Source organism: Symsagittifera roscoffensis, chromosome 2 (assembly GCF_963678635.1).
Source record: "Symsagittifera roscoffensis chromosome 2, txSymRosc1.1, whole genome shotgun sequence".
Lineage (NCBI taxonomy): Eukaryota > Metazoa > Xenacoelomorpha > Acoela > Convolutidae > Symsagittifera > Symsagittifera roscoffensis.
The window spans coordinates 34,759,755-34,772,078 of record NC_087063.1 but is presented as its reverse complement, the minus strand read 5'-3'; the positions used below and the strand labels follow the sequence as shown (position 1 = coordinate 34,772,078).

General features: G+C 34.3%; 1 protein-coding gene across 8 annotated transcripts in view; it reads right to left on the bottom strand.

The window, feature by feature from the left end:
- Positions 1–807: 807 nt before the first annotated feature.
- LOC134840740 (alanine--tRNA ligase, cytoplasmic-like) overlaps positions 808–12,324 on the bottom strand; it is a 155,808-nt gene continuing 144,291 nt past the window's right edge. For all 8 annotated transcript variants that reach the window (XM_063856754.1, XM_063856753.1, XM_063856757.1 and 5 more), the window contains 2 exons: positions 4,429–4,527; positions 808–1,979 (listed from right to left, as the gene is read on the bottom strand). In XM_063856754.1, the coding sequence (XP_063712824.1) occupies positions 1,794–1,979; positions 4,429–4,527 (285 nt within the window). In that variant the 3' untranslated portion in view covers positions 808–1,793. The remainder of the gene's footprint in view (positions 1,980–4,428; positions 4,528–12,324) is intronic.

Below are 12,324 nucleotides of genomic sequence, written 5' to 3'. Positions count from 1 at the left end.
TCAACATAGAGACTGCTCAAACATGCGTCAAGTGAAAGGCCTGTTAAATAATGTATAGATAGATAATCCATTTGACAATAATAATTCTAGCCTTGAAATAAAAAGTATTTATTTAATTTTAAAATATTCACACATTTGGCCATAAATCTCTGGTCAAAGTTGCAATTTATCCCAACTTTCGATTGGTTAAACCTCTCTTGAGTATGGTTTTCGTTAACCAAACCCCCCATAAAATGGCTTGAACATTCCGTCCATAGAGCATTTGGCGTTACGCTTAAATAATAGATAGATAACTTTTCATCAAAATTCAAAATGAGCATGACCTGTAGAAGTGTATTCACTACTTTCAATGACAGAGACTTTCATCGAAATCCGAATTAATTAAAACTAACCTCATTGTGACTTTTCTGCAGGAGATAACTGCACAAAGAATAATAAGATATTGCACCGTTGATAAATCAAATAAACTTTCAGAAGTCAGTCCAAGTTTTCTGTCTTCAGTTGATCATTGTGCCAAATTATGATTTCTACACAATATTCCGTTTTCGGTGGTCCAAAGGGGGTCGGAAAAGTTCTCCTTCCAGCTGTATAATGAGGTAAGACTTTGAAGTGGTCGCTTGGGGAAATATCCGAAGCACACCCTGGTGGGTATATGCTCACGAATTTGAGATTTCTTCCAAATTATCTGAAAACCAATAAGTCAATTTGCATAACCGCTACCATCAAAGGAATCATTATGTACCTGGATTCTAACTTTGGAACTGAACACGCCCAAAACAAATTCAAATACAAGTTGAAGAAAAAGAGAAAGTTAGTAATGGTAAATTGCATCGCCCATCAAATGTCATGTCCCGAACACGTAATTTACACTTTATTTTACCTTTGCTTCAAAATGCAAAGGCATAAAGAATGATTATTATCGACAATTCAACAGGCAGACAACACAAAGAATTGGCGTGTTTCCTGATGCGGAACTTACCGCATTCAATTGAACGGTATTCAAGTTTTCTTTTGTGATGCACAGCGTAGCACAAAATTGATCATTTTTGAGTCTCTAGTTCCTATACGGATTAGCTTCCTTATCAAATTTGACATGTTTTCAGGGATAAAACAGAATGTTCAGGGATAAAACAGAATTTTCATTGTGGTACTCTCATTTCGTTTCGTAGACATATACGGTTTAATATTTCTCTACAGGGAGCGTTACAAAGTGCCTTCCGAAGAGGCATCATTCAACATCAATCTAGTACGCGTACGCAACAAGGAAGCTAATCTAGACAGATACCGCGTCAAAATGAAAAAGGTTCAATAGAAGGTAAAAAGTCCATTAATAAGGTCAGAAGTAAGTTAGTACATTATGGAAAAAGATGCACCCATATTCATCAAAATAAAGAGGATTAGGTAAGGTTAAGCAAGCACCAAACAAGGGTCATTTCCATTCCAACCGAGTCATGCTCAGCACTAGCAGTTAGATTACAAATTTATCAAAACTCAAGTGACATTCAGCAAAAAAAATCGAAATTATAAATAGGATATTTACATTTCCAAATTATGCAACCGCTACCTTACAACACATTGACATTTTTGCAAACATTGGAATTTCAGTCCATTGGAGTAACTGGCTGTTACCCCTTTTTCAAGCTAATGTAAGCATAATTATTATGTAGACAAAACAGCTGATGTGCTTATTCATGTTAGTCAAAAACTTGGCATCATTATTCCATCATTATTATTTCAATTAGTAGATACAAATTGGACGATTAATTCGCCCATTTAAAAAAAATCAAGTCGTTTCACAGCAAAGAAGAAGCGCAACTGTCGAGTATGGACTCAATTTGCGCCATAGTTGACTCAACTTCTTCGGGTTTGACTGCTATTTGGGCCTGAGCATTAGCTCCTTTCCCACCTCCCTTGCACGAAATTCCGCCCTTCGAAAGCGAATCCATCCAGGTGTCGGCAGTGATTTTAACATGGAAGGCCTAAAAACCAATCCTTCAATTATAAAGAATAGCAGATTTTTGAACAAGTAGTACATAATGATCCGACCACAGTTAAATTTGCAAATACTAATGAAAAATGAACAAAATATCTTTTTCAAACTTTTTCTCATTTTCTTCATTTTTTATATTGAGAGTGTGGCTAATGAATATGCAGTAAAAAGACTACATATGGCATTATTAACAAATAACTTTTAAAATAAGAGAGACTTTTTAAATAATAGAGCTTAAAATCAACCCATAAGAAGAGTGATCTTCATCGTTGATTCGCCATCAAGAGAAAATCTTCAAACTGGTTTTTCTCGGCACAGGGGCGAAGCATAAAACAGGGCGATGAAACAGGAAAACAAAACAATTTTTAAAAATCTGATTGAAATCTCATTCGAAAAATTTGAGACATATAAAAAATAAATGGATCAATAAAAATATATTAAATATATGGAAAAATTACGAAAACTTAATAAGCACCTTCAGCCAGAACCTTAAAAAATTAAAAAAGAAAAAAGTAGAATTTTTACGATGAACATCAACTTAAGGCCCAGATTAACGCCATTGAACAGATTCATTTTGGATCTTCATGAAAAGCTTGGCAAATAGATGACAGAACTTCAGCAACAACCAAGGAACGGCCAATAAATTTTTACTAAACAAACCTATTCTACCCAAAAGATACTTAGAAAAAAATACCTCATCAACTCGATGGAATAACGAAAGTTTAGAACAAGGCTTGATGTCAAAGATCAAGCATTTCAAAAATAGAGCCAACAGACAGTTGGAAACGAGTAAAAAATCTGAGTGAAAAAAATATGGACTTAAATCTCTTAAAACTGAACGACTTATGGTTGACACTGACTTGATAAACTTACATCAATTTGCAAAACGTGGATCAATAGATAAAATTTTTATTCCGCTGGGAAATTTGAAGTCCATCACATTTTTCTTGACCTTAACACTTTTGCCGTTCGATAGTGGGTTTGCCTTCTTTTTAACAAAGGAAAAGAACTGGACTTGAAAAGAAATTAAAAGTCAAACGTCGAAAATACTCAACAGAGCGATAACAAAATTTAAGATTTAAACTGAAAAAAAAAAACCTTCATCGACTTTAAATCAAACCAATAGCAAAACACCCGATAAAAACCCGTTAGATAAAAACCATAAACTGACTTTGCTTAAAATCCAAAAGGTCAGATCAAAATGCAGACTTAATTTGGCAGAGCAGGAACGTTGTTTGCACAACTTGGGCGAACAGTTTAGCTAAGTAAATTTAGAGTACGTATATGCAAAAAAAATAACTCAATTCAGAGTAGAACGAACAAAAAAACTTAATTGAGCTACAGTATTGAAAAAACAATCGCAAAACCGCTAACATCAATAATTTCATTGGTGAATTTGGAGAAAAACCGCAAAAAGCTAGTGTTAGTTATATAAGCTTGTTATAAGATTTTATAAGATTTTTATATAAGCTTGTGGTAACCTAACGTAAACAAGACTTCTCGTATCTGGGCGAGGCCCTGAATGTTCCGACTGCCTTTCAAAGTCTATGGAGCAGTAACATGGAAAATGTAATAAAATAAAAAAAATGTTTTTTTTTTCTCAATTTGAGATTTTTTTGTGAATATATATCATCCCACACGCCATATGAAGTACAAAGTGATAGATTTCGCTCCTAGTAACAAAACAATTATGGCAAATAAGCTTCCTTCAACCAATCAACCAATTTGGAACGATTTCTGAGGCGGATTAAATCTCCGCTAACGCGTTATTAGCGCGAACTATATCGCGCGTTAATTGTCCCAAATTGGCCATAAAGGCAATCTTTAAACCCCATAACTTTACGAAAAATGATCACAGGTGAAATATCTTTTCAAATTTAAGCTCAGGACAACAAACCTTTCGAATGATATAAACGGCTAGTTTAAGTTGCCGTCCTTTAAAAAGTAAATATAAGCTTTTAAGAAAATCGAAGGTGAAACCGCGAAAACGTTAACGAACCTGAACAAATATTATTTCGTGGAGAACGAAAAAACATCATAACGACCAATATACGAGTCTTAGCTACATTCATCGACTCTTAAACACAGAAAAAAAAACACAAAAAAGCAATCAGTGAACACAACGGCATACATAAGCTGGGGAAATATCCCACTTTTTCATCAGCCAAAAATACTGATGGTACCCGATTACAAATCACGTGCTAGACGCTTAAGTGTTAAACTCATGCAAATCTGACTGAAAGAGCATCACTTTCATTTGATTTTTACAAAAATAATTTGAGGTACAAAAAACCAATTAATTGGAATCAGACAGACATTAAATTGCAATGCATTTTCTGTATTGCAAAATTATCAACTTTTAACAACTCGCACCAATCCCCCAGTTCCGCTTTAACTACAATTTGGAATGGAAATATTCATTGAGAAAAATGTTTTACCTTCGGCACACTAATCAAGCATTTGATGATTTTCTTCTCGGGTTGATTGGAGAGCATGACGATCGGCTTATCACTGGTTTGTGCAACTTTGTTCATTGTCTAAATCAAACCAAGAATAATTAGTCTAGATTGAAAACTGCTGTACAAAAATGGACAGAATATTAAAAAATATATTAAAGGGTAATTAAATGAACTAACCAAATGTCAACGCCTCCCTTCCTTAGAAATTACAAAGGGTTGTTTAAGGCAATCTAATAAAAAAATCTAGAGGTTTTTTTCTGATGAACGCCTCAATATTTTTTACGCTTCCTGAAAGACTTGACCTATAAAATCAAACTTGGATGGAAGCAGACGACACTGCGCTAATAATCATTAGAACCAATTGCAGATACTTGCATGTAAGAGGCAAGTCGAGAAAAATAATTAACTTCTCTAACGCATGCCTCAAAAATACTTTATGCTTCCTGAAAGGCTTGGTTTAAAAAAAAACTTGGATGGATCCAACACATGCCAATTATTATTATAACCAATTGCAGAAACTTGCATGTAAGAGGCACTTCAAAGAAAAATAATTATTTTTTCTAACACATGTCTCAAAAATACTTTATGCTTCCTGAAAGGCTTGGTTTAAAATAAAACAAACTTGGATGGAAGCAACACGCCAATTATCATTAGAACCAATTACAGAAACTGGCATGAAAGAGGCACGTCGAGAAAAATAATTATTTTCTCTAACGCATGCCTCAAAAATACTTTATGCTTCCTGAAAGGCTTGGCTTAAAATAAAACAAACTTGGATGGAAGCAACACGCCAATTATCATTAGAACAAATTGCAGATACTTGCATGTAAGGGGCACTTCAGAGAAAAATAAAAATTTTTTCTAACACATACCTCAAAAATACTTTATGCTTCCTGAAAGGCTTGGTTTAAAATAAAACAAACTTGGATGGTAGCAACACGCCAATTATCATTAGAACCAATTGCAGAGACTTGCATGTAAGGGGCACTTCAGAGAAAAATAATTATCTTTCTAACACATGCCTCAAATATACTTTATGCTTCCTGAAAGGCTTGGTTTAAAATAAAACAAACTTGTTGGAAGCAACACATGCCAATTATCATTAGAACCAATAGCAGAAACTGGCATGAAAGAGGCACGTCGAGAAAAAAAATTATCTTCTCTAAGGCATGCCTCAAAAATACTTTATGCTTCCTGAAAGGCTTGGTTTAAAAAAAAACTTGGATGGATCCAACACATGCCAATTATCATTAGAACCAATTGCAGAAACTTGCAACTAAGGGGCACTCCAGAGAAAAATTATTATTATTTTTCCAACACATGCCTCAAAAATACTTCATGCTCCCTGAAATGCTTGGTTTAAAAAAAAACTTGGATGGAAGCAACACGCCAATTATCATTAGAACCAATTGCAGAGACTTGCGTGTGAGGGGCACTTCAGAGAAAAATAATTATCTTTTCTAACACATGCCTCAAAAATACTTTATGCTTCCTGAAAGGCTTGGTTTAAAATAAAACAAAATTGGATGGAAGCAACACATGCCAATTATCATTAGAACCAATTGCAGAAACTTGCATGTAAGAAGCACTTCAGAGAAAAATAATTATCTTTTAAAACACATGCCTCAAAATTACTTTATGCTTCCTGAAAGGCCTAAATTGAAATAAAACAAACTTGGATGGAAGCAACACACGCCAATTATCATTAGAAACAATTGCAGAAACTGGCATGAAAGAGGCACATCGAGAAAAAAACTTATATTCTCTAACGCATGCCTCAAAAATACTTTATGCTTCCTGAAAGGCTTGGTTTAAAATAAAACAAACTTGGATGGAAGCAACACATGCCAATTATCATTAGAACCAATTGCAGAAACTGGCATGAAAGAGGCACGTCGAGAAAAAAAAATATTTTCTCTAACGCATGCCTCAAAAACACTTTATGCTTCCTGAAAGGCTTGGTTTAAAAAAAAAACTTGGATGGATTCAACACATGCCAATTATCATTAGAACTAATTGCAGAAACTTGCATGTAAGGGGCACTTCAGAGAAAAATGATTATTTTTTCTAACACATGCCTCAAAAATACTTAAACCTTCCTGAAAGGCTTGGTTTAAAATAAAACAAACTTGGATGGAAGCAATACGCCAATTATCATTAGAACCAATTGCAGAGACTTGTCATGTAAGGGGTACTTCAGAGAAAAATAATTATCTTTTCTAACACATGCCTCAAAAACACTTTATGCTTCCTGAAAGGCTTGGTTTAAAATAAAACAAAATTGGATGGAAGCAACACATGCCAATTATCATTAGAACCAATTGCAGAGACTTGTCATGTAAGGGGTACTTCAGAGAAAAATAATTATCTTTTCTAACACATGCCTCAAAAACACTTTATGCTTCCTGAAAGGTTTGGTTTAAAATAAAACAAACTTGGATGGAAGCAACACATGCCAACTATCATTAGAACCAATTGTAGAAACTGGCATGAAAGAGGCACGTCGAGAAAAATAATTATCTTCTCTAACGCATGCCTCGAAAATACTTTATGCTTCCTGAAAGGCTTGGTTTAAAAAAAACTTGGATGGATCCAACACATGCCAATTATCATTAAAAACAATTGCAATAACTTGCATGTAAGGGGCACTTCAGAGAAAAATAATTATTTTTTCTAACACAAGCCTCAAAGAAACTTTATGCTTCCTGAAAGGCTTGGTTTAAAAAAAAACTTGGATGGAAGCAACACGCCAATTATCATTAGAACCAATTGCAGAGTTTTGCATGTGAGGGGCACTTCAGAGAAAAATAATTATCTTTTCTAACAAATGCCTCAAAAATACTTTATGCTTCCTGAAAGGCTTGGTTTAAAAAAACTTGGATGGATCCAACACATGCCAATTATCATTAGAACCAATTGCAGAAACTTGCATCTAAGGGGCACTCCAGAGAAAAATAATTATTTTTGTAACACATGCCTCAAAAATACTTCATGCTTGCTGAAAGGCTTGGTTTAAAATAAAACAAACTTGGATGGAAGCAACACGCCAATTATCATTAGAACCAATTGCAGAGACTTGCATGTAAGGGGCACTTCAGAGAAAAACAATTATCTTTTCTAACACATGCCTCAAAAATACTTTATGCTTCCTGAAAGGCTTGGTTTAAAATAAAACAAACTTGGATGGAAGCAACACATGCCAATTATCATTAGAACCAATTGGAGAAACTGGCATGAAAGAGGCACGTCGAGAAAAATAATTATCTTCTCTAACGCATGCCTCAAAAATACTTTATGCTTCCTGAAAGGCTTCGTTTAAAAAAACTTGGATGGATCCAACACATGCCAATTATCAGTAGAACCAATTCCAGAAAGTTGCATCTAAGGGGCACTCCAGAGAAAAAATAAATATTTTTCTAACACATGCCTCAAAAATACTTTATGCTTCCTGAAAGGCTTGGTTTAAAATAAAACAAAATTGGATGGAAGCAACACATGCCAATTATCATTAGAACCAATTGCAGAAACTTGCATGTAAGAAGCACTTCAGAGAAAAATAATTATCTTTTCTGACACATGCCTCAAAAATACTTTCTGCTTCCTGAAAGGCTTGGTTTAAAATAAAACAAACTTGGATGGAAGCAACACACGCCAATTATCATTAGAACAAATTGCAGAAACTTGCATGTAAAAAGCACTTCAGAGAAAAATAATTATCTTTTATAACACATGCCTCAAAATTACTTTATGCTTCCTGAAAGACTTAAATTGAAACAAAACAACTTTGGATGAAAGCAACACGCCAATTATCATTAGAAACAATTGCATAAACTGGCATGAAAGAGACACATCGAGAAAAAAAACTTATATTCTCTGACGCATGCCTCAAAAATACTTTATGCTTCCTGAAAGGCTTGGTTTAAAATAAAACAAACTTGGATGGAAGCAACACATGCCAATTATCATTAGAACCAATTGAAGAAACTGACATGAAACAGGCACGTCGAGAAAAAAATTATTTTCTCTAACGCATGCCTCAAAAATACTTTATGCTTCCTGAAAGGCTTGGTTTAAAAAAAACTTGGATGGATCCAACACATGCCAATTATCATTAGAACTAATTCCAGAAACTTGCATGTAAGGGGCACTTCAGAGAAAAATGATTATTTTTTCTAACACATGCCTTAAAAATACTTTAAGCTTCCTGAAAGGCTTGGTTTAAAATAAAACAAACTTGGATGGAAGCAACACGCCAATTATCATTAGAACCAATTGCAGAGACTTGTCATGTAAGGGGCACTTCAGAGAAAAATTATTATCTTTTTTAACACATGCCTCAAAAACACTTTATGCTTCCTGAAAGGCTTGGTTTAAAATAAAACAAAATTGGATGGAAGCAACACATGCCAATTATCATTAGAACCAATTGCAGAAACTGGCATGAAACAGGCACGTCGAGAAAAAAATTATTTTCTCTAACGCATGCCACAAAAATACTTTATGCTTCCTGAAAGGCTTGGTTTAAAAAAAACTTGGATGGATCCAACACATGCCAATTATCATTAGAACTAATTGCAGAAACTTGCATGTAAGGGGCACTTCAGAGAAAAATGATTATTTTTTCTAACACATGACTTAAAAATACTTTAAGCTTCCTGAAAGGCTTGGTTTAAAATAAAACAAACTTGGATGGAAGCAACACGCCAATTATCATTAGAACCAATTGCAGAGACTTGTCATGTAAGGGGCACTTCAGAGAAAAATTATTATCTTTTTTAACACATGCCTCAAAAACACTATGCTTCCTGAAAGGCTTGGTTTAAAATAAAACAAAATTGGATGGAAGCAACACATGCCAATTATCATTAGAACCAATTGGAGAAACTGGCATGAAAGAGGCACGTCGAGAAAAATAATTATCTTCTCTAACGCATGCCTCAAAAATACTTTATGCTTCCTGAAAGGCTTCGTTTAAAAAAACTTGGATGGATCCAACACATGCCAATTATCAGTAGAACCAATTCCAGAAAGTTGCATCTAAGGGGCACTCTAGAGAAAAAATAAATATTTTTCTAACACATGCCTCAAAAAGACTTTATGCTTCCTGAAAGGCTTGGTTTAAAATAAAACAAAATTGGATGGAAGCAACACATGCCAATTATCATTAGAACCAATTGAAGAAACTGACATGAAACAGGCACGTCGAGAAAAAAATTATTTTCTCTAACGCATGCCTCAAAAATACTTTATGCTTCCTGAAAGGCTTGGTTTAAAAAAAACTTGGATGGATCCAACACATGCCAATTATCATTAGAACTAATTGCAGAAACTTGCTTGTAAGGGGCACTTCAGAGAAAAATGATTATTTTTTCTAACACATGCCTTAAAAATACTTTAAGCTTCCTGAAAGGCTTGGTTTAAAATAAAACAAACTTGGATGGAAGCAACACGCCAATTATCATTAGAACCAATTGCAGAGACTTGTCATGTAAGGGGCACTTCAGAGAAAAATTATTATCTTTTTTAACACATGCCTCAAAAACACTTTATGCTTCCTGAAAGGCTTGGTTTAAAATAAAACAAAATTGGATGGAAGCAACACATGCCAATTATCATTAGAACCAATTGCAGAAACTGGCATGAAACAGGCACGTCGAGAAAAAAATTATTTTCTCTAACGCATGCCTCAAAAATACTTTATGCTTCCTGAAAGGCTTGGTTTAAAAAAAACTTGGATGGATCCAACACATGCCAATTATCATTAGAACTAATTGCAGAAACTTGCATGTGAGGGGGAACTCAGAGAAAAATGATTATTTTTTCTAACACATGCCTTAAAAATACTTTAAGCTTCCTGAAAGGCTTGGTTTAAAATAAAACAAACTTGGATGGAAGCAACACGCCAATTATCATTAGAACCAATTGCAGAGACTTGTCATGTAAGGGGCACTTCAGAGAAAAATTATTATCTTTTTTAACACATGCCTCAAAAACACTTTATGCTTCCTGAAAGGCTTGGTTTAAAATAAAACAAAATTGGATGGAAGCAACACATGCCAATTATCATTAGAACCAATTGAAGAAACTGACATGAAACAGGCACGTCGAGAAAAAAATTATTTTCTCTAACGCATGCCTCAAAAATACTTTATGCTTCCTGAAAGGCTTGGTTTAAAAAAATTTGGATGGATCCAACACATGCCAATTATCATTAGAACTAATTGCAGAAACTTGCATGTAAGGGGCACTTCAGAGAAAAATGATTATTTTTTCTAACACATGCCTTAAAAATACTTTAAGCTTCCTGAAAGGCTTGGTTTAAAATAAAACAAACTTGGATGGAAGCAACACGCCAATTATCATTAGAACCAATTGCAGAGACTTGTCATGTAAGGGGCACTTCAGAGAAAAATTATTATCTTTTTTAACACATGCCTCAAAAACACTTTATGCTTCCTGAAAGGCTTGGTTTAAAATAAAACAAAATTGGATGGAAGCAACACATGCCAATTATCATTAGAACCAATTGCAGAAACTGGCATGAAACAGGCACGTCGAGAAAAAAATTATTTTCTCTAACGCATGCCTCAAAAATACTTTATGCTTCCTGAAAGGCTTGGTTTAAAAAAAACTTGGATGGATCCAACACATGCCAATTATCATTATAACTAATTGCAGAAACTTGCATGTAAGGGGCACTTCAGAGAAAAATGATTATTTTTTCTAACACATGCCTTAAAAATACTTTAAGCTTCCTGAAAGGCTTGGTTTAAAATAAAACAAACTTGGATGGAAGCAACACGCCAATTATCATTAGAACCAATTGCAGAGACTTGTCATGTAAGGGGCACTTCAGAGAAAAATTATTATCTTTTTTAACACATGCCTCAAAAACACTTTATGCTTCCTGAAAGGCTTGGTTTAAAATAAAACAAAATTGGATGGAAGCAACACATGCCAATTATCATTAGAACCAATTGCAGAAACTGGCATGAAACAGGCACGTCGAGAAAAAAATTATTTGCTCTAACGCATGCCTCAAAAATACTTTATGCTTACTGAAAGGCTTGGTTTAAAAAAAACTTGGATGGATCCAACACATGCCAATTATCATTAGAACTAATTGCAGAAACTTGCATGTAAGGGGCACTTCAGAGAAAAATGATTATTTTTTCTAACACATGCCTTAAAAATACTTTAAGCTTCCTGAAAGGCTTGGTTTAAAATAAAACAAACTTGGATGGAAGCAACACGCCAATTATCATTAGAACCAATTGCAGAGACTTGTCATGTAAGGGGCACTTCAGAGAAAAATTATTATCTTTTTTAACACATGCCTCAAAAACACTTTATGCTTCCTGAAAGGCTTGGTTTAAAATAAAACAAAATTGGATGGAGGCAACACATGCCAATTATCATTAGAACCAATTGCAGAAACTGGCATGAAACAGGCACGTCGAGAAAAAAATTATTTTCTCTAACGCATGCCTCAAAAATACTTTATGCTTCCTGAAAGGCTTGGTTTAAAAAAAACTTGGATGGATCCAACACATGCCAATTATCATTAGAACTAATTGCAGAAACTTGCATGTAAGGGGCACTTCAGAGAAAAATGATTATTTTTTCTAACACATGCCTTAAAAATACTTTAAGCTTCCTGAAAGGCTTGGTTTAAAATAAAACAAACTTGGATGGAAGCAACACGCCAATTATCATTAGAACCAATTGCAGAGACTTGTCATGTAAGGGGCACTTCAGAGAAAAATTATTATCTTTTTTAACACATGCCTCAAAAACACTTTATGCTTCCTGAAAGGCTTGGTTTAAAATAAAACAAAATTGGATGGAAGCAACACATGCCAATTATCATTAGAA